General features: G+C 46.7%; 1 protein-coding gene across 8 annotated transcripts in view; it reads right to left on the bottom strand.

Annotated features, from left to right (window-relative positions):
* Positions 1-27,279, bottom strand: part of LOC111255269 (irregular chiasm C-roughest protein-like) — a 165,251-nt gene that overhangs the window by 61,993 nt on the left and 75,979 nt on the right. For 7 of the 8 annotated variants that reach the window (XM_086985772.1, XM_022817033.2, XM_022817035.2 and 4 more), the window contains 3 exons: positions 10,323-10,384; positions 9,727-9,864; positions 7,687-8,037 (listed from right to left, as the gene is read on the bottom strand). In XM_086985772.1, the coding sequence (XP_086841898.1) occupies positions 7,687-8,037; positions 9,727-9,835 (460 nt within the window). In that variant the 5' untranslated portion in view covers positions 9,836-9,864; positions 10,323-10,384. Of the gene's footprint in view, positions 1-5,677; positions 6,125-7,686; positions 8,038-9,726; positions 9,865-10,322; positions 10,385-27,279 lie in introns of those variants that run through there. The other variant, XM_086985802.1, reaches the window with a different exon arrangement.

Raw genomic sequence — 27,279 nt, 5'->3', positions numbered from 1 at the left:
TGTGTGTTAAATTTCATGTGATTCAACTCTCTCACTGACACGTAGAGTGGAAGTTTTTAAGTATTCATTTTAGGTTTACAGCGCAATACCGAATGTAGATATAAAGCATCGTTCTTTACGTCGTATGAAGTCGCATAGCAGAGGCCAAAGCATAGTGAGGCTGTGCACGTCATTATATGACGTACGTTCATTACGTTATCGGAATTAAGTTTGTACAGTAACAAAAATGATGACCAAGTATGATAATAATAACATACCTCTAAAATCTAACATTGTTTATGCTTAACACAGAAGGGTTTTCTATTGAGAAAGGATACAATAAATGTACGCTTATATTACGCAAATTACTCATTTCTCTGCACTACTATACATCCATATGCTTTGCGCGTTTCTATGGGTCTGTATCATGAATTTTACACTATGAGTCAATGTAATATTGCGCCTTTTATACATGCACTGGATCAACCGTATGCCAGTGAAAGAAATAGGTGAAAATAAAAACACCAAAAAACAGCGTTTCGTATTGGCAATTGGTGTCAAACTTCAGGAAATATGTATAACACAGAATACGTTCCCTAGATTCAATTTGGCCCGTATCTTGACGAAAGGGGTATGGCGCCATCATTTTCTACCAACCAACCGGCTTGCCAAGCGAATTACAGCTTTTCGCGGGTGGTGGGCGCAGATAATGCAAAGAGGTCAGGATAGGTTAAAAACGTCAGGGGTGCAGGTTGACTGCCCCCCGCCCCGCTGCTTTTCTTGATACGTAGATGGATGAAACTGTGGTGATACATAGGTCAGGCTGCACTTGAGGCTCACAATGGCGGGTGTGGTGACCGCGGCTCAAACATTAGCAGCGACACAAGTAACTACCAGCAAATAGCAACTGTCGCAGTGACTAGTATCGTTCTTTATTGAATAAATGGCAACGCGGTTATTGGCAAGCCATTAGGGCAAGGGGCACTTAACTAGACAATCTAATACTAAACCGCTAATGGCTCATACGCTTGAGGTACAAACAGCAGCCCCATAGCTGCTGGCGCTAAGGTCAGGATTCGACAGGCTATGAGCAGGGCCGATTAAGCGGGCACACGGCCGCTGTGCAGAAGGGAACGCTACGAGGAAAACAGAAACTAGCAGTGCGACGGCGTCAGCAAAACTAGCCGGCCGCAATAACAACTGTCATCCGCAGAATTTAATGTCAAAGACATACACACAAGAGCATGCGCACAGACCGCAGCAAACGTGGATAAGTGATTCATTCATAAACGGTTAACTTCCCATGTTGGCGTAATCTTTTGCCTTTGGTCCTAGCGGGAGCAAGCCGGTTCAGTGCGTCGCTAAGTTCAATAAATTATTGCAATAATATTTATGACATCATGAATCAATAAAACAAAGATCATAGCGATATATGGTGACTGTATAGGCGCATGTATCATATACCCATCGTCGTGAAAAGAACATCTTTGTAACTTCTGTAAACCTCGCCACTGAATGGGCCTAACAAATCGACATAGCTAACCGATTTGTTGATTTTGTATAACTAGGCAGATATCAAGGTAGCTAAATGGAACTTCAAAAGGAGGCCTTGCAAAGTTTCTGCTGATATTTCCGGTAGAAAGAAAGAATGGGTATACTTAAGTTATTTTTGACCTGAAATCTGCTATAGCACATATCAGGTCGAACGCGGCGTAACGTTCAAAAGGTTCAGACTGTAAATTATACTAACTTACAAATATATAATGTAGGTATATAGGCTGTCAGTCTCTCATCGCGCCTGCCCACAGCAAACATACTCTTGGCTTTACAATCGCATTTAAGCTATGGCTTCATATGAACAAATAAAATAAAACGGCGTCATTTTTATGTTTCGGTAATATTTGCATCGAAGGCAATTCTATCAATGTTTGTTAACAATTTTGAAACATATCGATGGCCAAAAGCCTGACGCTGCCGGCAAGGCTGTCAGCTGATTTTAGTAGAAGCTAGCATATTCCACTATTTCTGGCTGCTTTGGCTGTTCAATATCAACATTGTTCCGGTCCGGTACTGCAATGCTGAATATAGAAGTTCGCGTGCAGTTTCCGAAGTACGGCTTAGCAAGACTTATAATGTTAAGAGTTGCAGTATCATAAAAGCCTGTTACGGAACAACCATACGCCAGCATACCCTGTGAACACATGAAAGTGCTGGAAACTTGTGGCTCTGTGCCGACTGTTTCCCAAAGCGATACATAGTGGTAATACAGCGTTGCCAAGCCAAACCGTGCGAAGTAATCTACAATAACACATTACGCGTTATAGCGGGCGTTATATTTCTACAAAATAGCTAGGAAAAAGTACTGACTGCGGTGATATCAACGTCTATCGAGTTATTGTTGCTACTAGATCGAGTGAAACGTGAAACATGAGCAATGCATTTTGCTTTACCTTCAGTCTTGATAAGGGGACGACTCACAGCTTAATGTTTCGGCTACTTCTGCCCACTGGTTTGCTAGCCTGCAAACTGTCGTCGCCATGACTGGCACAATCGTCGATCTTTTGCCGCCTTCATCTTTGTAGTAGGGCATCTTTTAAAGGCGTGAGCACAGCGAGCTGGAGGACACTGACCTTTCCTGTTTAGCAGGATGTCTATTATATATTATTCATTGCATGTTAACGAGATCTTGGTCTCTTGCTATTGTTATAGAGAATAAGAGCACAGCCTACACACTTACTAGCTCTCCTCCGGCGATCGACTCAACAGTGGACCCCGGTAGTTGGGGAAGGTGGGGGAAGGGTGGCCTCTTCGTTCCGCTGGCGCCTACCTTCGGTCGTCCCTCTTTTGTCCGTCTTTTTTAGTTACCCGCAGAGAAAAACTACGATACTGTACACGACGTTACAATCAGCAGCAGCATCGTACTGGCATCACTATCCTAAAATTTTATAACTCTTTCATCACTCACTCGTTAGTATCTTCCAGTTCCTTGCCCGACCGCCCGTTAGTCAGCAGTGTCCCTCTGTCCATCTCAACGCGTTCGTTGGGTGAAGCGTTCGGCCTTTAATTGACGGATCAGTTAGCGGACATCGTCCTCTGGCCTTCATTTGCCCAGAACCAATCACAAATTCTTATGCGATCTCCGCCGTGTTCTCGAAGAGCCGACCAAGTTACTGTACATAGTCTAGCCTTAACTTGCATGTACAGGCAGTCCCGTATGAAGCGAAATCGTCTAGACGCAGTGGAGTGTGCAACAGCAGCAGTGGGGGCAGACGCCGCGCTTAGCAAGATGCCGCTTCCCACACGGATTCTATTGTTGTACACCGTACACTTTCAGCTACTGAATGGCTCTCACCGAAAGAGCTGTTCAGATGCACTATTTGCGCTGCACTGTACAGCAGGCCAGTAAAATCCATCCCCCATGACGCGTTGTATTGAGCTCTTTTTTAACGAAGCCCTATCTTTTGCCCGTGTTTTCTATCACCGCCATTATTCCTTCTGTCATCACGAACAGTACCGTCAGCATCAATTCACGGGGCTTGAAAAGTGCACCTCAATCATGTGATTTTACAACATTATATACAGCTTTTGAGAATGGCGAGAACCGCGAGTTTTGCCCAAACCAACGACCACATGACGAATACCACAGGCTAACCTACTATAGGTGCACTATGACCGCAACCGGCTCACTAGATGCACGTGGTCTTCGGCCATCCAGTGGCCTCCTGTTCGCGTCCGTAAGTCAGGCCAAATCTATTTCGGTCTTTGTCCTCATCCAGTTTCCTTTACTGCTAATCCTCCTGCTGCTGCGGTTGTCTCGCGACCGAGGCCTGTTTGGGCGTCATAGCAGAGACAAAAACAACTAATGGACTTCGCAAGCTTCCTGAGGTGGTTGGTGGAGAATGGTCCGTATCTCGATTTCAGACGTGACACGGCCAGTCCCATAAACGTTCTACAATGTACGCCCGATATAGACTGCTGCTGCATCCTTCAACTATAACCACTCCTATGGGTACAACTATACGCTATTATATTCCGTATGAAAACTTGTGCTATACGTGTTTTCCTGAGACATCTTTGTGCACCCGTCTTGGGCAAATACATTACCATGAACCCCATGTATATCCACGTAAACACACTTTACGGATTGTATTTGCATTGAGCAAATCACACACATGTATGTATATATATATATATACATATTGGCTGAAAAAAGAACGACTGTCATATTATGACGCTCGTTATTAGATTACTTGCTCGTCCTAGCGTTTGTTAAGCTCGATGAAGTTTTTGTTTCCTGAACGTAGTTTTTCGAAATTTCGTTTTAACTTGATTGCTTGTAGGTTTTGACGGTTTCTGAAGTTTCTGCGCAAAAACTTGCTGAACAGTAAGCTTCCCTTATGTTTGTCGTTCAATGCTAAATATCGTGGTAGAATTTGATTGGAGTCGGCACGCTCGACGACATCGTATAGTGCCAAGGACAACATTTATAAGATTTAGTTTGTCCAAAGTGTAGTGACTGAATCACTTCGCACCGCGTACGCTTTCCAAATTTTGTCTTTCGGAAGTTTCACGGAGAGGTAGCCACAATGGTGACAAAAGTACGCATATAGTGACGGGTTGGTTTGTTTCCTCGGTTCTGTTGTATCGGTGAAGATGTCTTCTTATAACCCCTTACTGCGCTGATTCGCTCCCTGGCCATCCGGTCAGCTAATACTGGACGCTCTTTGTGGGGAATACACATCTTATACATGACCTACAGTCGTCAGCTGTCTACGAAAGCAAATGGAGCAGCCACTCAACACCAAGGGTCATTACGACGCTCGGGAGTTAACAAACAAGCAACTGCCTCCTGAATTGTATTGCCATGTCCTTAACCCCGTTCCCAGTTCTCTCTCTTACCGATTTTTTGTCACTTGTCGAATCCCACCGTGCATAAGCCACACGACAACGTGTCTCCATAGCGGAACCGCAGTACATAAAGGCAGGCCAAAAGACGTTGCGACGTGTGCGCCTGCGGCTTATTTTGTTTAGCTGTAGGCCTGTCGGATAAGCTGACAAGCAGGCAGGCCATACTCGGCATGCTGTACTGAAGTTACTTAAACTCTCTTTCCTAATTCGTTTCGCTTGGCCACCTTCGTTTCCTTGGCTTCTGTCTGTCCTTCTCTAGAGGCATCCAAAGCACCGTCGCTAGCAGTGCCCGCCATCTCAAAATAACTCGTTCCACCTCGGCCTTCTTCGCCCCCGCCTACAGTTTCACCGAAGACCGAATATGACGTAAGGAAAGAGAATCAAGGCCATGTTAATTTAGTCGTGTGGTAATGCGAGCCGGAATAAAGTTGTCTAAGGCCAGCAGCGTCAATGCCAAGGCCTCTGGGCCAGATCGCTACGAATTATGTATTTCCTCTTTCGCCTGTAAATGAAGTATGGTTCAATACAATCTATCCAACACGACAATTCGTCTAGAGCCGCACAATGGCAGGTAGGTTCGGCTGGCCTATTCAAGCGTTCGCTAACTGGTCTGCACGTTGTCCTTCCAAAGGATTGGCTCACAAGGAGAACTATTATAGATGCGATCGTAAGCAAAACCAATCTCTATTGAGTTAGATGGGTCTATTCGCAGTTGTAGTAGTGGAGGCAAACGCATGCGTGGAGAAACACCCTTCTGCTAAAATTTTTCAACTAGCACTCATCAACCTACTGTCCTTCGAGGCTATTCGCCGGTGTAGTCGCTGCAAATGCAGTCTTTATCTGTAGATCTCTTCAAATTTTTTCTCCAGCTTCTGGCAGCATGCGGGCACGATGGGGGTTATGGCCAATGATCAAGTCGGGCGCACAACTCACGAAGCTGGCGCTCCTCTCGTAACTAACACTTGACTGGCAGCCTCTGCCGTTAGTCCAATGGTAAGCGCTCGCTCACTTGCTTGCATAGCGCATTCTGTTAACGTCGGCCAAATAAGGGCTCGGACCCTTCATAAGCATAAGCCTATCACACGAAACGGCTACGGCTGGCACAGTGGGTACTCACCACCACCAGCCACTGCTACCGTTCCTAGAGCTGCTTCTACTGTGAGTGGTGAGCTCAGTTGCCTAACTTCTCGGCCCAACGGCTGGCTCCCTGCTGAGTCTATCTGCAACTCTTATTGATGCATATAGCTGTCTCGCAGCTAGCCGCCGCCATCGCCAGCCGCTGCATGCCGTGAGAGACGCAACGCTGCTAGATATCATAGACAGTCGCTGCCGTCGATGAGAGCGTCTCTAGAAACCGTGGTAGAGTAACGTGAGTGAGCGAGTTAGGGGTCAGGGATTCGAGGAGAATGGGAGTGAAAGGGGCGAACGAGCGTCACTGCCCAGATGACTGGCCAGGAACAGACAGGAGTGAAGGTTGTGGAAGATCTGTAGGAGTAAGAGGAAGGGAAGGTAAGTCGGAGGGAAACCAGGGTAAAAAGTGCGTGAGGTCGTTTATAACATTCGCCTTTCACCGTTACCGCTGACGCCGGTTTGCTGCTAGTTTGCCTCTGCTACTACTACCAGCACTGCCAGGGCAGCCGTTGTCAGTGGCCAGTAGCAGCTTTATAACATTTGCATAGGACTCTACTATGTTGGTCAGTGTTGTGGGTCACCTCGGCTCGTTCATTGCCGAGAAAAAGAGGAAGACGAAGTGTCGAGAGAGCAGAAAGCAACGAGCAGCAAAGAATGGAATAGCCAATGCAAAAGAGTCGAATAGCGATAGAAACGCAATAGACCCGAGCAGAGAGAAGGCCTCAATCCCTGTACTGCTCTGCGTGAAGATAACCAAAAGTAGTAAAACGTGGAAAAGGAACAGCGACGCTAACCGCCGGAGAAGACCCACTCTGTCGGATTTTTTGGTGCGAATACAAAGTTGGCTGCCGAGTTGCCACGGCTTCCTTTCGTAGACGCTGCTTCCTGCTAAAAAATACATGCGAGCACGTTACCGTTTTGATAAACGCGCGGTTAGTTACCAACTCGTCCGCCTAAGACCCCCTTGGAAAGACCAGAGGTGGAACGAAAAGATGAAGCCACGAAAAATACAAAACAACCCACATGCTAACGTTGTTGATCATAATGGCTTAGTAGGCTATATAAACTTGCTATTTAAGTACCTAGAGCAGTTGGTCATTGTAAACAATCACTATCCTTTTCTTTTCCTTAATATATTTATTTTGCTGATATGTGTGCCTGATGATGAATTTTCGTTTTGGCATAAAATATTCGCGAAAAATTTCTACAAGACACGCTTAGATAGTATTTTTTAATTTTGTTCCTTGAGCAAAAGAGTGTCTCAATATATTATATATTGAGTTGTCTCGGTCGAACTGGTCCGCAATTCCAAGAATAAAGTCAATGCATTGGCCCAGGTCGATCACGAAGTGTTGAAGCTAAATCAGCTATTGTCTTATATTATAGAAGTCTACTGTGATATTTACATATATATTAGTCCAAGCCTCGAGCGAAGTTAAATCTTTATTCTTACGTGAGATAGTGACATGCAGCATTGCATGAATCACTCTCCATTGGCTGTTGTTATATCTAACTATAACGAAAAAATTTACCCAGCACACGAGGATGATGTAAGTCTTTAGATTCGCATAGAGAACACCTACTTCAATAGCTTTCCCCTAAAATTACCCCAGAAAACATTACAATAACACAGATACGTAACTTCGTCCATTCCTTGTATCCACCTACCTCGTACATTAAGATGTGCGAACCTCGATCGGATCCCCTTGATGCCATCCATCGCTCCAACCTGACACTGAAAGTCCGCATCGTCCTCGAGCGTCACCCCGCGAATGTGCAGTGTATAATCCCCTTCCTCATCATTACCGACCATCGCATAGCGAGAGAAGCCTGATAAGTTGCGATCGATACCGAGCCCGAACCCATCGCGCGTCCACTGTAGAGTGCCCACCTTGTTCTCGACACGGCATGCGAGTACGACGTCCTCACCAATCGTGGCAACCTTTGATTGCGGCTCAATGGCAAACCGCTGAGGGGGTCGGTTACCCCGCCGATTGCTCCCAGACGACGACCATTTACCTGCAATAGCCGGAAGGAAGAGCGCAAAATGATGAGTACAATAACGGGCGGGAAAAAGAGGCAAAAATAGAAAATTACAACCGGACGAATTGGGGGACATTTGGCCGGGGTAGAAAAGAGACAATGAGATTAAGAGGTGAGCACAGTAAGTTAGCTAGTAGCCTTTATCGTGCCGACTCTGTTAAGCAGCAATGCGGGTAGAAGAATGGGGGCCGTTGCTCGGTCAGAAAAGGGGACAAGCGACGCGCAATCAGTAAACCTTACCGCCAACCTTTGATGCAGCCGCTGTTCTCGTCTGCCACATGAAGCGAAGGGACATTATGGTATTTATGCGACACTTATAGAACCATTTATCAGCGCCGACTTACTGCTGCTAGTCGGCGAGCCACCCAAACAAGTAAGCAACTACTAACGAAACGCATGGCCGAGTCGCTGACCGGTTATCTTGACCGCCCTAGCAGATGCTAAGGGTGGAGTCTGTAATTGTATCGCTTCGGGTGCACCTAGGTAACGAGTCTCGTGGGCAACGGCAACCTTTTGATAGGCCCTTAAGCCACTCGGTTTTTCGCCGTCCGATGTTGGGTCATAGTTGAGCGTACACTCTCCTTGCCAATCTATTCATAATACAGGCTGGAGGTCGGGAACAAGAAAGAAGTCAGTATTATGGCTGTTATAACCCTGATAACGCGGAAGAATGGGTAAAGCGAAGACAAAAGCAGAAAACGTCAGAGTAAGACATTGAGCGAGACTCGTCGAAATAAGGCAACGACGTCTACGCTCAAAGTAATGCTCGCCGTTCGAAAAAACGAATCTACAGTGTCTCTCGGCTGTCAGAAGTAAGAGTAGTCTCAAGTTGGTGCCCTTGACAACGCAAGCTATCCCCATTGTCGACGTCGTTTAATGGTACCATTTTCATTAATTGGATCTAGTCCGCTGCATATACGCGGCGGCGGAGACTAATGGCGAATGCGCTATAATCGCTACCCCCGCCCCCTCCCCTCTGAACCAACACACAAGCAGTCGAAGGTAAAATATGCAGTATGGTTTTTTAACGGGATTAGGACGAAACGCATTCTGAATCTCACAACAATAGGCGACATCGACACATTCTAAAGACGGCGATGTGCACAGAAGTAGTCGTTTGCTTGTCGGCCTGCATTCAAATGTTACTCATTCTCCTTGCTGGTGACACCAACGGCCGTCCGAGAATATGCAGCAGCTGCCATTAGCGACGCGTTTGCCAGAAGGTGGCTCAAACTCCTAGTCTGCCTGGGTCGCTTCTATGCAAAAGGAGGGTCCAACTAGAGCGAAATGACTCGCTGATTGCACAGACGTTTCTCGACTCAGACTGACTCTTCAACAGCGACGTTCAACAGCACTGTAAGTACGTGGCACCCGCTGAAAGAGTGTTACCCTGCTGTATTGTGCTACCGGCTTTATCGGTAAACCTTCTGGAAAACTAGGCGCGTCCTACGCAGACTTTCACGGCTTGAGCTGTTTTTGTGTTGCAAAAAGCAGAATCATCTCTCACTTTTCAACGTATACCATAAAGATGGCTTTGGCAGCATGTAAACCGACGTTTTGCTGTGTAACATGTTCATCCAGGTGCGCAGTTGAAGTGGTAAATGAGAACTTAAGACCATGAGGGCGTTTGAGTTAAGTATGAGGAGGCAATATTGGGGTACTTACGGGATTGTGTTGCATCGCCGAAATATGCTGCAAGTAAAAGACCTACTAGCATTGAGGCTTGGAGCCGGGGCCACACTGTCGCTTTCGACATCCCGGTTCTCTTCCTCATATGGGCGCGTTCTCGTTTGAAAGACAGCTCTGAAAAGGTGATACAGAATATATAGGAACGATAATTGACAAACAGATGACAATAAATCGCTGTTCGGTTACTCAATGAGTCGATGGTCTTTTGTTTCTACTAACATGTATACTGTAACAGTGAGCTATTGAAGGAGAAGAATATATATATAGATCTATGTTTAGCATTATAAACAGACACAAAATAGGTTGATTTCATGTTTTAATACATCGAATCAATTTTTATTTGATTTCAGTAAAACAAACTTGAAACGATCTCTATACAGGAAAAGGTAGAAGTTTTTTGACAGTTTAGGAGTCTTCATTTTACGTTTGTTAAAGTAGCACCGAAGCAAAAAGAAGTAAAAATAATAATTAAGATGTTAAGTGGAGGCACTCTAACCGTTAGGTAACTTCTGCATACAGTCAGGAGACTTTGTTTAACTCTGCATATGTAGGAGTTGTAGATTTCTGCTTACCTTTTCCCTCCTCTTCGAGACCCCGCAGCCTACGAGTGCTGCGCCGCCATTGGCCCAGACTCCTGAAAGAGATAAAAAAAAAACCTTTATTAGCAAACTGCATAATATCTTTAACAGGAAGTTGTAACAGAGGAGCTGGGGGGGGGGGGGGGGGGGGCATTGTTGTTCCACATTGAAGGAGGCGTTGCGAGCTCATTCAAATACTTTCATGACTCGTTATCACCACTGCCCTAATCTCGGTTTGCGTATCATTTGTTTCAATCGGCCAATCTGTTCAGTTTATATATATGTGTTGACCTGTACGTCTGTTTTGTCTCTTTGTGCTATTGACGATCGTCCACCCGAGTGCACCCATCTAAATCTACAAGCTGCCGTTCTGATTGCAGAGCTACTTCGAACATGAACAGAATCCAAACGGTATACCATTTCCTTTGCCGTGCGAGGAGAAAGCTCACACTATCTGGTAACCCTGCGTTGCAGAGCACGTCTGAACACTGGGTTTCACCGACGTGTTATCTTTGACTAGCTAAGAGAGTTTCAAGGTAAAAGATGTTTAGCCATTACGTTGCGAGACGTGCACGTTACCTGAATAATGGATGCAAACGCTTCTTGAACACTTATCCATTGCTAGCTTTTATTGGACCTAGACATGACGACTCATTTTAAGAAAGCCATCACTATCTCTTATAGATTATAATGATTGTTTTTGTATATTTTGTAGGGTTACCGCTAAATTTAAGGAATTTTTTTTTATTTAAGGAAGTATTTGGCTACAAAAAAAGGAAACGAAGGTATATCCTTTAAACAGATAGTTTATCAATTGTAAACTCACATTTTATGTCTGAATCTATGGATGCAGATTTACCGTTTACCTGTCTCTATTTATATAATAAGAATTTTCGACCTTTTTTTTTTGAAGAATCTTGTTATTGAAATTGTTACGCGGTTCGATGTCGAAATTGTTTAACAAGAGATTTGTGCTGATCATTGGCAACCTTCAAGCATCTTTTAAAGATTTCATATTATTTTGGCATTCAAGGAACCGTTAATTATCAATAGAGCACCTAAACCTGTGTCAGACTACCAAACCTGCGCTAATCTGTCGATACGAGAAGATAAAGCAACATAGCAATCATAAATGGAATAGGGTGCGTGCCACGTTGGGACTGACTGCAGGTTATAGGGTAATCTGATTGGTGCCGAGGGGAAGACCGCGCTCAGAAAAGAGGCATCAAGACCTATGCATCGAGCTGCTTTATTCTGACCACATTCGACCAGTTTTTTTTTGGCTATCGAAGAATCCCAGGTGAGCACCAAGATGAGGCGGGTAGCCCATGGGAGCTAACGCCATGACGTTTGTCGGCCGAGAGAATATGTGTTAAGCTTTGACAAGAAATTCAAATCGAAGCAATTTATTTGACTAGGCTCGCTGGCCGCTTGACTGGTTTGCTGTGCCTTCGTGCGAACTGCAGCTTCTTCCTAATGACATGACAGAAGCCATGCCGCACCCCGTCTTTGGCCCTATCTACCTTTCGTCTTGGGACACCAAATAGCCCCACTTGGGGGCCGTCGTCACTGCCGCCACCATCGTCAGCACAGCCCTGACAGTACCCATTGGTAACGCTTCTTGTTCGACGGGAACCGTCGCTCTGTTCGATTCGTTCGTCTATTTCCAGTCAACGGCCGCATGGTTTGAGGTAAACCGGGAGTTTGCAGGGGGCGATAGCTGAAAAAAGACCCCTTCGCAACATTTCCAGCCAGCAGCCGTAAGTAGACCAAATAGCGGCTAGAATAATAGTGAGCTAGCTTGGGTCGTTTACTAGCTTACTGTGTCTAAATGAGGAAAAAGTGCGGAGAAAAGGTGGGCGTTCCCGCGTCACCTTCACTTCGTCCCATAGTATCCAGCACTGTCTCCTACCAGTCTTCGCTTTTCTTGACAACGAGAAGGCTATTGCGCGAAAGCTGAATCCAAGATTGCCGAAACTCAACGCTGTTAGCTAACATGGCCAGAGCCAGTGGAGCCTTCAGACCTCAATTGCTTCCCAGTCGGAGTCTCTAGCTGCGTTCGACAACGCTATAGAAATAGAACGAACACAAGCGAAGCTTTAGTGCGTCATGCTTATCATGCAACGTCGTCAAATTCTTAGCAGCAAAACGTTACCACTCTTGCCAGCACTCCCACCATTGAAAATAGCTGGTGCCGCCGTCGTCCCCGCTCGAGTTTGCTGTTGACCATTGTTCGGAACAAGCGAACAGGCAGCGACAAACGAACGAGCTAAACCACTGTTGAACTAAATAATGCTAAACGTCGTTCTGGAAGAAAGAAGGTTAAAAGCTGCGACAGCGTAACTGTAGCAAACGCCGGGGGCTAACGTTGCCCAGCCACCATATAGAATAGGACAGGGCAACGCAACTACACTTACACTCACAAACTGACACCCACGTGACACCATAGACATATATAGAAGAGGAGTGGCAGTCATAATCATAGCAGTAGTATTTGTACCAACAGATTCGTACTGTCATATGATACAGCTAGCGCGTACGACAGTCAAAAAATTGGAACTAGGAAAAATAGAGCCGAAAAAACGCCACGAAATAGCGGATTCGAGAACAATTTTATGGCAATTAAATGTAAATTGCGCCAGCAATGTCCGGATCAGATCCACGTTAGCGGGTAGAGCTACAGGAGACTAGTGAATCGAGTGTGCTCCTTGTGTCCTGCGTTCAAAGCGACCTTTCCCATATCCTTTACCGATGCTGCCGTTTCGTTTAGATCGACACATGCCCTTACCCGCGAGCAGAACTCGAATTTAGCCGATTTAGTCGGCGTTCGATAGGCTGACTTGTGCTACGGATTCCGCGTCCTCAGCAAAGGCCTAGTAATGGTGGAAACGATGGTAGATTGAAGGTCGAGCGAGCGAGCAAAAAGGTGTTTTTTTTTCGCCGTTTCCATCGACCGGATATTGAAGCGTGCTACTGCTGTTACTACAGTCAAGAGGCGGTGGAGGTACGGGGATACGGTAAGTCATCAGACCATCAGGCCACTACGACCAAATCTGCCATCTTGTCCGTCGCTTCCCGAGGGTTTTTTGGCTGACCGAGGCTAAGAAATGCGACGCCCTAACAAGTAGAGGCGACAGAAGCCGGAAGGGGCAGAGATTCTCAAGGAGATTTATACCGACGGCAGTGGGTTACGTTACGATGGCAGTCGGCTGAGCGACCTGTCTGGCCTGAACAGTCCGAATCCCTCTGATCCCGCCGTTCCGTTGTCCCGCTGGTTCTCCACTCGAGCCTTTTGCCGCAAAGGTTCTGCTTGCCTTCCACGTTCAGCACCAGACCGGGTCTCTTGGCGCTTCAATGGTTTTACGGCACCAACACAACCACAGCCTTTTGCAGCCTTGTTCGAGGCCACGGAATAATAAATAAGACCCCGCTTAACCCCATTTTTTCTCCGTTTTGCCCCTCCCCTTCCACGCGCCTACTCCTGACATTCTGTCTTCTCTCAAAACTTACTAGGGGCGGACGTGGTCGCTATGACAGACGAAAGAGACGGGACGCTACTGACTAGACTGGATGCCGCTAGTCTACGCGGTGCGGCGTGTCTTACTGCCGGACGCGTATCCTAGAAACGCTGTGTGTTAGTCTGCCGGCATCGAAGTAACGGCGACGCGAATGAGGAGTTTGAGTGTTGGGTTTCAAGCGGGTTGAGGATGGCCAGACCTTGGAGACGAATTGAAAATGAGAGGGAGCTACTTCGCTCTGGCCAACTCATAGAGAAAAGTAGCCTGTGCCAGGCGGAGTGGCAACTGCTAAGCCTTTCAGCCGAGAGGAGTCCAAGAGTTAGTACCGATCCATCTTACAACCGCGCTGCAACTTCTGCAGCCTCTACTGTCAAATCTGGCGACGCCCTGTTTAGGATGTCTGACTCCTGCGAGCAGCGCTTTGCACCTCGGTTGTAACTGCATTCGTTGTTACATATTATATTGCAACCACTGCTGAAACATCACTTCGTCACCTGGTGCAAGTAGAGAAATCTTGCAGTTTCTTGTAAGAACGTCCCCGGAGCAGCGACACCGTCGACGCCGCGTTTGTCTACCTCCAGTTCTTACGGACGAGAAGCCTCTCGTTCTATAGTATAAATCGTCTGCAGTCGCAGCTAGTGTGCGTGTAATTGCGCGAGTTCGACTCCCACCTACAGTTTTGCCGCAGTTACCGCAGTCTCAATTTCGGCAACCATCCGCGCGTCCCGTCGACGGTTTCGCGGTGTATAGGGAATCGGCAAATCATGGCCTAAACGCCGGTCGGCTTCAGCAATCTAACAACTTTGACGGTCGTTCTGCTCGAGTGATGCTTCCGTGACTATCAAGAAACACCAATCTCGCTGCGTTTACTTCCAGCCTCCGATCCCTAACTTTGTGCATGATGAGAAACTGTGTGTAAATGTATGGGCAAGGTCGCGTAGAAAAGTTTCTGTTATCAACAAGCGCTAACCTTTCCTGCTATATTCAAGCGGCCGATAAGCAAATAGCAAACGTACGAGGATAACTGGTTGAGCGGTCGATGGTAACCAGCTAGATCTCTTAAAGGCAATAGGTTTGGCAGCTTGCCTTGCTTATGTGCTATGCGAAATGGGGTAAAGGCGTTAAAAATGGGCTTCCAATGGAAAAGAGGAACAGGGAAGGGCATTTAAAGACCATTATAGAATAATCGCTTTTCAACGAGAAGAGGCGAGCCGCTAAGGCCAGCGGACGGAGAGCAGGCCTAGCGGCGGTTGTGGTCGAGGATGAAGGGTATATGGTAGTGTGTACTGGTAATGCGGGGTGGTCGAGTGTTCAAGGAGCGTCTTTTCAGTTAAGCAGCAAGGAAAGCCAGGCTGGCAGTGGTTAGGCCGGAAGACAAGCTCTTCGAAGGGACTAAGCTTCGCGGCAGCCATCAAGTAGTGGCCTGCCAGCCAGCTAGCGCAAGTAGCAGCGGTCTCGAAGCTCAACGCAGGACAGACTGATCTTAGCCAGAAGCCAGGCAGTCTTTGAGAGGCAGCTCTCTCGTGTCTTTGAGTTAGTTTGCAGCGGCAGTGGCAGCAGCTCAACTGAGGAGCCAGCTGAGGGGAGAGGGAGACTCGCTGGCAAGTTCCATTAGCAGCGAGGAGGCCGATGTGCCTTGAGCCGAAGCAGCTTAGTTTTAGTCGGGTCCAGACTTACTAGGCACCAGTGGAGACGCACTATTTCAACCGCGGCTAGTGTCGTGGCTGCTTGCCGGCTAAAAGGTATTCTTTTTCTCCATCGCCTCGCCCTCACCAGCTAGCTCGTAAGACCGCCTCGAGCGAGCGTTCACCATCCCTGTACTCTTTTTTCTCTTTGTTCGTTCGATGGTGATTTGTTGTTGCTGGCCGTCAGTGGCGGATAGTGCCTGGAACCGCGTCGATTTCGAGCTCGGATGAGGCGGAGCATTGTGGAAGAAGGCGGCAATGAAGGCCCGACCATCTGTGCCCACACCATCTCGACGAGGCATCAGTTCGGACAGGCAGCAGGCGCCGCCCGGTCGGCAGTAGCAGCAGCAACGACATCCACCATAGCACTATTGCTGCTACCATCGCCGTGGCCAGTCGATGGTTTGCTGTTGCTGCTGCGCGACTATAGCTCCAGCAGCTGGAGCCACTACAGGCTGCTACTGCTGCTGTTTTGCGACCCCTCGAAACTTTCATATTTCCCACTACCCAAAATGGCTCCAGATGAGGTGGAGGCAAGGCGAAGAAGGCCGACACCGAAACAATAATGCTCGGATAGATGGTGGAGTGCTAAGATTGCCACTGCGGGCGGAACGCCTTGATATGGACAGACCATCTTGCTCCTCATGGATCATCGAGAAGAAGAGTGTCTCTAAAGTGGGTGTCGCGCCGGGCTAGCCGGCCGGCCTGCCTACTAACATACATGTGAAATTTCGATATATAGTATCGGGATGAGACGAGCATCTATTGTGACACTGAAATGAAATAGAATGGTTTCGTCGTCCGGTCTGCTTCACCGTCAGGCTTTTCTAGCGTGTCACAGCTACAACCTCACGAGTTTTTCATTGTAAGATAATAGCCCGTATACTGTAGTTCTCTATAACACCTACTTATGACACGTAAGATATACATAGTATAAGATCAACAATGGAAACTGCCAAATCGGGAAGGAATGCTGTAGGCGCTTTATTCATCTGTTCCTACCAAATGCTTGACCTGTTAAGGTGGCCGGACTACCTACTTTTCTGTAATGAGAGACAAAACAAGATACTAAATAAAATATGAGGCCAAAAGAAACAAGAGCCCGTGTCATTCCTGCCTTTCGTTGGTTTTTTTCCTCCGTTTCTTACCTCGACAAGGAAACTAGAGGGTGACAGAAATCAGAATTAAAAAACACTGAAGACCTCCTGTAAGACAAATAGAATCTGCGATTGCTATTTAATAGCTGCTTCTGCAGATAACTGCCTGCCGCGACTACCGATAAAGGCAATAGATAGTATATGGAGAAGAAGTTCAGTGGTCCTGCTGCGGTTCTCCTACTACTTTTGAGAATAGAACTCATCCCACCTAGTAAAGCGGGCATTCCCTGGCGGCTCTAGATCTTACGCCAGCTTCGATTCTATCTTATACTTTATGCAATTTCACCTATCTATCTGTTCGTCTAAGCGTCGAGTTTCTTATGCTATTTTGCCCCGTCCGTTCTGTCTTCTTACTCCTTAGCTAAAATATGATTTTTAGTATAAAGGGGAAGGATTTAAGGCAAGAGAAATCGGCTAAAATAAGGCCTCCAATTGAGCTGGTCAACGAATCGGGCCGGCGCATCTAGCGCGGTGAGTGCAAATGAAGAATGGGGATTTCCACTCTGCGTAATGACGCCCTCGTTTTACACTCTGTCGTAACGTAGACACACACTGATGCACTTACGCACTCATTCAAATAGTATGGACATGGACTTGTGCAGATATGTGAGACACATACAAACGTTATCATGAACAGTGGTGGTGCCTGCTCGGCGACTACAAGGGACGGTGGCGGGGAGTAATGTAGATATGTCGGTCTGCCGACCTGTGTCCCTATACGAGCGTGTGAATAAGCCTGTTTGATTCACGATAGCTTTGGCTCTCTGTCCAAACGCTCCGGGCAGATCAGATCGCCAGCATACCTCTGATAGGTGGGTGGGGTGTCCGGGGACAGCGCAGAGGTGTGGGTTCTTTGAGAAGCTGTGGTACTGCGATGGAAATCGAGAGGGAAAACCGATATTTATCGACTACAGATTATCTATCTGTCGCGATGTCTTCGCTATGGAGGATGGAGGTCGATGGCAGTGGGCTTTCATTCTCTGGAATAAGCGGCCGAATGCAGTGACTGGCGATGCGGCTAGCAGCAGATTTGCGGAGCCTGCTCGCCAATAGGAATTGGGAAGAGCGGATAAAAGGGAATGAGAAGCGTCGAACGAGGAACTCAACGTAACAAGAAAGAACAGGCGTAGCATCAATTTTAGGAGGAGAGAAAGGAAGTGGAGTACCGTAAAACTCAGGAAAAGCTGTCGAACCCGGCCACACGCAAAAAGGTCTACCCAGGCCAACCAAAGCAAGAAAGAAGGAGAGGTACGAGAAAATTCGATTTTCTCGGTTCCTAGCAGATTTAGCCGCTAGCCGTCCAGTCATTTGGCCAGCAGGACACTCTGTACATAGCGGCAACATCGCTAACTCAGGAAGCAGGCAGGAATTATAGTGAAGACAGCGGACCAAACGGGTCGCCTCGCTGTTTCGTTGTGCTGTTTGTCAGGCTGTATCGAAGTAGGATAGTGTTTATCTAACCGAGCTGAGCTCTGTGTTGCCTTTGCCTGTGCGCTGCCTGAAGAAAAACGAAAAAGTCCCAAAGACTGGGACGACAGTTTCGCCTACCTCATAACTCAGCTGTATCTTGTTGCCATCTTTGTTGATCTTCATCGTTAGATGCCGCGGCACAGTGGCGTTAACACAAGCAGATGCGGGCGAGGCGCCAGTGGTGGCGATATCTTTTCGCGACTCAAAGGGCAGCATTTCAATGAAGAAGACGCAAGCCGAATTCGACATCGAGAGAGAGAGAGAGAATCGCATATAAACATTTGCAGACTAAAAAATGGAAACGTAAAACAAAAGAGTGTGATAAAGATACTGTGTCTGCGTGTTTTTTGCATGACAGTGATAGCTAATTAGTTTTTTCAGAGGGCTAAGTAGTTAGCCAACTGGAAATTCTGATTAAATGTGATTGGCAGGCAGTCTATGCAGTTTACGCCAGGATCCAGCTAGCATCGTATGCTTCAGTCTCGACCGGCAGCCAGAAAGGAACCAAACGAGAGAACGATTTGTTTTGAAGAAAAATCAAGCTTGGTGTCAGTATGTAGTAGGAAGTAGTCTTAGACGCAGAATGATAATGGCACTTACAATGAACATCAGAAACGTCTAGTACTATGAGACATTTGCCAAAAATAAAAGGATGACTGCAGGCCGTTATCTCGAGTACCCTATGAACTTCATAGGTCGTTGGCGCGGCAAACGACACCCCGTAGCTTTGGTTATTTAATGACAATTCCAGGCGTCATCGCCATGCCTAAATTACATCCTGAATTGACTAAAAGAATCCGTGTTTTCTCCTGATCCAAGTCTGTGTAATTACGGGGCTTTTCAGGCTTTAAAAGTAGCAACTGGTGGGCAAGCATGTCCTAATGCGTTACTCGCTTTACTTCGAGAGACCATAGGTAAAGAAGTTACGTGCGGAAATGCGATTAAGTGATACATGGTTGCCCAGAAGCTATCAGACCGCTAACACAAATGTCTAAAAAATTGCAGAGAGTTTCTCTTATACATAATATAAAATCATCATTCTGATTAAGCTTAATCGGTTTAGAAGTTGTTAAATTTCAATATCCGCTGTACTTGCTTCTGGGCTTATTTCTGGGCAAAATCCGATGATCTACAGCGAATTAGTGACTCGTTCAGCTGTGGCGTTTGTTAATTGCCCAGGCTGAGTGGAGAGTCAGAAGTGCTAACGTATACCTTTCGTTCGATCCAGCCAGTTTAGTTCGCGAAGGTGTAGGGATCAATATTCTGAAATTAAGCATTCAGCCGAGGCCGGACCTCTGCACGACTAGAATGGGGGTTTGGAATCCTTGGCGTGAAAGACATGGGAGGAGGTAGTAGTAGCTCTTAGACTCTTTTCGTTCATTCCGCTTGCTTTGCACTCGTGGTGGGAGAACTGCGGATAGATAGCAGAGGCCGTGGGGGTCCGTTCCTTGTTGACTAGTCTTGGTCTTAGCAGTAGTGGACGTCGCGGTAGCCTAACAAATTTATCGTCGGGCCGGTGGCAGCAGCAGTGCTACTTGGTTTCGGCCGGTCCCACTTCCTTCTGGTTGCCCCGCGAAATGCGTAAAGCAGAGGGAAAGGACAAGATGGTAGAGAAAATGGAGAGAGCACGATGAGAGTGGCTGAAGATAGCTGCCACCATCGGACACCGTGAGCTTTGAGGCAGGTTCGGGAGAGTGATTAGCGTAATCTCGCGTGCTACTGAATCGCTACTGCTTGTTGGGCTTCAACTTATTCAACCCGTTGGAAATCACGCGTTTTGCTTTGCGTATACGACGATATACATATATATACAGGAAAGTAGCAAAGCATCAGTTGCTGTGACACTGGATGTAGCAATACATGATGTCGCAGATCAGGCAGAAGACGTAATTTCCTCCCGCCTGGTCAAAATATTGAATGTCTCGAAGCATATCTCTAAACTCACTTATGCGTAATTACTTTAGCATGAGAAATCTAGCGATGTAGGAAAATGGGTGATTCAACATATTAATTTCCTTAGTTGAGATATTTACTTATAATTTAGAACATTTATTATATTATATTATACCGATATGGATAATTTCATAGCGGAGCAAGTGTAATTCGTAACTAGATTAGGCACCTCGTTTGACTTTTGTCCAGCCACTAATACAGCGGCGGCACTCATATCATAAAAACAACCGTTATACAGCTTAACGGTGAATTGCTCGGCAGTGGGTCCTCAAGCCAATCTGCGTAGCACTGAGCCTAATCGACGATTAATTGTTAATAGAAACGACTACCCACCTCTTATCCTGGACGTTTCGTTTGTCCTCAGAGGTTTCTATAGTTTACTTCACTGTGATTAGTGCGAAGTCATATTTCCTCTTTACTACGCATAAAGCTAGGGAACAATCCGTACTAGTAGTTGTTGTTGTTATAATGATAATAGTTGAGGAACGATCGAAAACAGCGTTTTGATACAAATGCTTCGCATTTCGACAGTGATGTAAATACACGCTTACCACGATTACAGGCAACGTTGTTCATGTATGTCACTAAGCTATTAATGGGTCCCTCGTCTATGCGCGTTTGCAAAACTGGGTCGGCACATTCGATGAATGGCAGATTAAAGGGAACGCAATGGCTGGAAGGATTTCTAGAGAACGAATGAACGCGGAGTTGACTCCGGGTCATCATCGGTAATTGGCAATCGATGGCCGCCGCCGTGCAGCGCCGCGTGGACTAACTGAAATGTTCCCTCGAAGTGCGCCAGTTTCCTGTATTCTCTATCACTGTGTCTGACTCGTCGCTCCCCCATTCTCCGTCTGAATTCTCTTCCCTCAGAGACGGATTACAGTCTTTTTACATTTCGTATCGTTTTAGGATCCGCTACAAAACAGCCATATATCTGGAACAGGCTGAGCCATCGACTGCCTTAAGAGCCAGCTCAACTTGGCGCATCAGGAAGTTACTGAAATCTGCCAAAAGAAAAAAAACCATTTAATGGTGGTCACCTATCCTAGGCGCTGAGTACGTACGCCGTCTGTGAGACGACGGTGCCAATGACCTACTGCTCGCGATTATTACTTACATAACTTCGAGACGTGTCCCACATTTGGCCACTTTTGTTGCGGAGAGGGTTTTGGCACAGCAAGGGTTGATTGAAGGCGTAGTCCCAAAGGGATTGTGCTGGGAGGCGATTTCATCCATGTCTTACACATTGTTTCTGGTCATCGAACAACGTTTTTTTGTCAAACACGGCCGCGCATGTATTGTTAACTGGGTATTATAACAGACAACGAAACAAGCTGAAACACTGTATTTGCGATACGAGAAACACGAAAATAAATATTGCTAACTGACTTTCTTGGGACTTATGATAAAGTAGCAGGTCGATCTGCGTATCGTTTAGTATTAACAACTCAAATTGTTGGGCTATCTTATGGGTAGGTTGGGCCTTAGTGAGCATGTCTGTATCTTATTTAACCTGTTTGGACATTTGACATAACTTTGCTAATAGTCCATGGTCTGCTTGTTGGCGCTGCATATCGGACGGGTACAATGTAGGCTTCGTTTAGCTACTGTTTCTGCTGTGCGATAACACAGCAATCGTATGCATTTGCTGCGGCCGGCCTCCTTCCGTGCATACCCAATGAGCTACCGCGCTGGCTGCGCTTTGAAAGGCGTCTTAGCTGAGAGAAAGCACCAATTTGCTCCGCCCAAGGCAAAATCGGGTCGCTTAGACGGTCCTCATATACTGTTGTGGCAGAAGTAGCAGCAGTTACAACAGAATGCGAACCTGAAGCTTTAGGGGCCTCAAGGGCCTTCTCCCACACAACTGGAGTTCTAACTCCCAGAGGAACACCACCCTATACGAGTATAGCAGAATGAACAGTGAGGCCATGTGAAGGGCAAATGTTAAGATGTAAATTGAAATGTTCAAACATTTCTCAGATAGAACTGCTAGAGGGCTCATTGTTCCCTTCATACTCAAGCCCTAACTGCTCATCCAAGTCCAATGCGACATCCAACCACTATGCCAACTCGTCAGATTAATGCAGCGAGATGCACTGCGAATGAAATGCTTTCGAACCACCGAGAAGGGCCATTCCCTCTTCCCTTTGCTTCCATCGAACGTTCGCGGCTCTGTGCGTCCTTCGGCTGATGCCACCACTCGAATACTGCCGTTACCCAATGCTGGCTCGTCGATATCCTACCGTTGCCCAACATTGCCGTGCCAACGCGCTTATACTAGACGACACACATAAGACCCTGCCCGAGACGTCATTGTGTATTATAGCAACTAGCAACGCGTGGGTGGGTGGATGTTTGCGTGCTCAGTGCTTCGATCCTTACATGCCGAGATACGACGCTATCACCCGTCGTGCGCAATGAGCCTGCAACGATGCGTCCCGCTCCTCTCGTCCCGTTTTCCGCTCCCTCTGCTTTCCTACGCCTTAGCCTCAACAGCCCTATATATACTCTCGTCATACCGTAGTCCTGTATTACCCCCTACCGTTTGGATCTGCTTACGCTACTGGGGTTCTCTACAGGCTGGAGACGTTGCCGTTAGGGGGACCAACCAACTGCCTGCCGCCGCTACCACCATCAGTCGCCTTTTTGGGGGCAACTCTTCCCGAAGTTAGCTGACTGAGTTCTGGGGCTCTGCGAGGAACAGTAAAGTGCAGTGCGAGGAGCTCTCGAGCAGTATAGAATAAAAGTGCTAACCACTATATCGAATGTCATGCTCTAGTAACTATGGTTTCAATTTTATCCTTATCGACACACACATGCATAGACTCAGCCGCACCACGAGTCCGCCCTTCCCCCGTTACCATCAGGCTCAGCATTCAACCATGCAAACTTTACTTGACTGTTAAACGGCTAACGTCAGTCCGCGTCTTTAGATGTCAGTCTGCCAGTGGCGAAGAGTTCTCGTCATCCTCCAGAAGAATTCGGGTAATTGCACATTCAACTGAAATAAGGAAATAAAAAAACTACTGGTGCCAACCACCGCCAACTAGCGTCTGAAGCCAAATACTAGCGGCAGTTGCCTTATGTAAAATACGTTCCTGGTGCTGATCTGCCCGCTGCATGTAAACCTTCAAGATACAGGAGAAACTGCATTGCTGCTAACTAAAAAGGAAAGGTCTCTTCCAGTTTAGGAAGTCGCAGTAGTTGCAGCGTCAGTCAGAGCGATTCCGAACCCACAACAATCGGTTTCGGCAACACAGAAGCAGCAGAGCGCCGTTGGTCCTGGTGCGAATTTGGTAGGGCTAGCGTTTACTCGCGTCTCGAGTTGAGATCCGACCAGACTCAGGGGCAGCACTGATGCCGCCGTTGGTTCATGCTGCCTGCTGAATTTTACAATAAAAATTGCGGCCAACTACCTGAAGATTTTTACCGTGGTTATAGAGGTTTGTAAAACAGTTGTCGTATTTTTACTAGATTGTGAGGCTCAGAATAACGCCGCTAGCAAGACAGCGATATCAAATTTAGAATATTAGAAACGGTTGTGGGTAGCGCTCAGGGTGCAGGTTCTCTACCCGATTGAGTCTGAGTTGTTCAACTCTGGTATTTTTCATCCTTGTGCTCCGAATGGTTGGTTGCCTTTGGTGAATGAGGCTGAGCCTAAACCAAGCTCATTCTGTCCTACTGCAGTCTTTCATTCCCTCAATTTTTTCCTTCAATCCTTTTTTCTCTTCGCCTCCCCTCGCGCAAAACGTTAACACCGATGCGAGTATGTACGTCCACCTCGTTTCTCCACACTGACTGTGGAAAGGAAAAGCGTTCAAGATGGAAGGTACGAGAAAAAGGGAATCGTTACCTCCGGTATTCATCATTTTCAACGTCGACAAGCGAAAAAGAAAGAAGAAAGAAAAACCAACTGGCAGACGAGTATTACTATAACTATGAAATCGACAATAATGCAATTCTACACACCGGACGCTGCGCCGACAGAAAAGACTGAATGAAAAATACAAAGTCCTGACGTCTTACGTCGAGGACAATGTTTCATTGCCGATGAAATTCCTAAAGATTAGAACGAAGACAAGCAGAACTTGTTATCTAGAGCTTCTGCTTAGAACCTTGAATGAAGACAGCTGAGGCAGCCAAATGAAAAGCTACTTCGCCTCTTAATCCTGCTGCGGTAGGGGATATCAAGTAAGTAAGCAGAAGCTGTTATGATCGGTCGGCGCCAGCACATCTATAACCACGGTTATATGAGTGAGTTAAGCTGGGAATTCGAACATGCTGTGTGCTATGCTTTTAAACGAAACTTTTCCTATATGACCTACAACAGATTCATATATTTGGCCCGAGGCAATGACATGAGGTACAGCTGGAACAGAAACTTACATTGAATGTAATCTGACAGTCCTCGCAACTGTTGCTCGACTGGTTAAAAAACGCTACTAAGGTTTTCGAAGCATGGCAGGCCGACAACAATCGCTAAACCAGTCTGCATTTAATCGCTATAAAATGCATATCAATAGATGTAATGCAAAGATAATAAAGAAGACCGGACCACATACTTATTCAGCACAGAAGTATCATACTTTGATAAATAACATAAACAAGAAGATTAACATACATTTATCAATACATGTGAAATGTTGATTCAGATCAATCAATCAATGGCAAAGTGATTGCAACCAAGGGAAATCGTTGAACAAAAAACAAAGGACAAAAAAAATTCTGAAAGAGATGAAATTCACTTTTTGTCCCTATTCTTCTGACGACCAACAGACAAGTAATTTCTTACTTCGAAGCTATTTGGAGGGACAAATGGCCAATAGCTTGAAAATGATTGTTTCTGTAAAGCATTTGCAGGGACGTATAATAATGCATAGCTCTCGCCTGGTCAGGCCCTACTTTGTAAAACAACGAATAGTGGCGCTGTATATGGGCTGAGCAATGAGAAAGTGTATTAATAAAGCAAAGCATTTCCTTTACACATAAAAGCTTTTTTGAATAGAGTACCTAAGGCTCGATGGGCAACGTGATGGTATGCGAAGCACAGGCCATTGCCAGTCCTTCGACAAGTGGACATTTCTGCAGAACACAAGACCAAAGAGGAACGGTGAGAGGAATTTCCTGATTAGATTTTGCCACATACAGCCCATGGTCCCTGACCTGACACAGCCAGCTTCAGCTCCATCGGGAAGTCAAAGACAGCCCCAATGGAGTTTGGCTCTACCCCCAGCTGCCGTTCCATTCCGGCTGCGCTGAAAGTGAGCGAACGTTGGCCCTAGCCCCCAACCGGCTCCAACGGTGGCAGCGTGTTAATGCTTTGCCATGGTCTTTGTCCTTTTCGTCTGTGACAGTTGACAAGCACCCCGCAACGACGGCAGAATTTCAGCTTGTTTCCAACAAACGTCTGTGGGTAGAGCAGGGCTCCCATTCAAGCTAAGCGTTTTTTTCGCCAATGTAGCACTGTGCATCTTATCTTACCATTTGAGTGAACGGCCTTTTATTTCGATTGAACGGGGAGGCGGTAGCTGGCTGGAACAGACGATGGTAATAACGCTGCGCGTTTACGTCATTCAGCTAGTTAGTTGATTAATCACGATTTGCTCAATGTCTTGTCTCGACACGCTTATATCTTCGCTCATGGGTCATTCCGATCGACACGAAATTAAACAGAAGGGTCGCTGTTCCGTACCCTGAATCACGGTACGGTGTAAATATAATAGAAAATTGTCTACTACATTGCTCAGGGGCGAGGACGGACTTGAGGCCTTAGGTCATTAAAATCTTGGACTAATTCCTTAGTTACGTATTATATATGGGCATCAAGCTATGCAGATCGCTGGTAGAAATTAGCTTCCATATGTTCGCAAAATAGTATCAGCCACATTTTGGTAGGTAAGTCCACTACCAATAGAGAAGTGGAATGTACCTATAACACCTGTAGTACCCAGCCTCCTAAGAAACACCACTCTTCCATCTCGTGTCCCACTGAGAAACGGTTACGTCAACACCGCGATGTGTGTCGGTTATTTGCAAGCGAGACGATATGCTGACTTTCTGGAGAAACATAGTATCTTTGGCAGGCATTGCTGATGGAGTGCAGGCAGCAAGTAAACCCGACAGCGTGCGACTTGCCCACGACTCCAGCGACAGGCGGATATAAAGACTGCATATGATGTAAGCCCATGAGCCGTGTATATGTAAGTGTGCCTGCGTTCATGTATGTATGTGACTATTTGATTGCCTTGGTATGAAAGAATATGTGTGAAAAGGCTGCCTGGCAAAGACCATAAAGGTAAGAGGCCTCGAAGGGCCTTCGATTCAGCACATCGTCATCGTACTCACTTGGGGTGATTTGAGTCGACCCGCTTTAGGCTATGAGGCTGGCGGAATCGCTTTGCAAGGTCTTCTTTCCCGCTTTCTCGACCTGATTCGCCGTTACGGCGCTTACCAAAGTAGGAATCTGCCTAGTGAGCATAAGTGTAGCCAGCTTATGAATGGCGAGAATTTGATCCGGATCTGAAGCCGGAGCTAGCCTCAAAGTTCAACAGACGACGTCGGAAAACAAGGAGCGAGCAAAGCGGGGTTCGGTTAGGGTGCAAAAGAAGCAAAAATTTCTCTCTAACCCTGTAGTGCTGGCACGCCTCTGATTTCGACAGTGTGAGCAGTACTGTCGAAATCAGAGGTTGTGTGTCGCCGACACACAGCTCGCTCAGGCTTGTCCGTTCTGTGCCGCTCGCCTGCCGCCGCTGCCACTGCCGCCAATTCGGCCTGCTGCTTCTCATCCGCTTGCCGCGGACACAAAGCAGCAGGTAAGCGCCGCTTAAGTGGGGTTATGGAGCACTAGCTTCGTCTAATGAGGACGTTACCACTTTCTGTTGTATGACCAAGGGATCATCGGGGGTCGCGGGAAATTGAGAAGCAGGAGCAAAAGTCTCTGCTTCTGCAGCTGCTATTCTGTTGCAGCTGACACCCTTACTATCGCTTTGTGTCTCTTTGTGTCGCTTTGCGTCTCCTGTTGCTACGGTTCACATTTCTCCGCCTCCTCTACGTTCGGTCTCCTTTTAACACCCTTAAACCCGGTTTGGCTTGCCCTCTGAACCGCTCCACCCCATTTCCCCCATGCATATACTGAGCCTAATCACAAACAGGCCTTTGGGAAGCG

The sequence above is a fragment of the Varroa destructor genome, unplaced genomic scaffold (genome assembly GCF_002443255.2).
Source record: "Varroa destructor unplaced genomic scaffold, Vdes_3.0 BEIS01000001.1, whole genome shotgun sequence".
In the NCBI taxonomy this organism is placed as follows: Eukaryota; Metazoa; Arthropoda; class Arachnida; order Mesostigmata; family Varroidae; genus Varroa; species Varroa destructor.
Note: the sequence above shows the minus strand (reverse complement) of the source record. Positions and strands in the feature narration are given on the sequence as shown.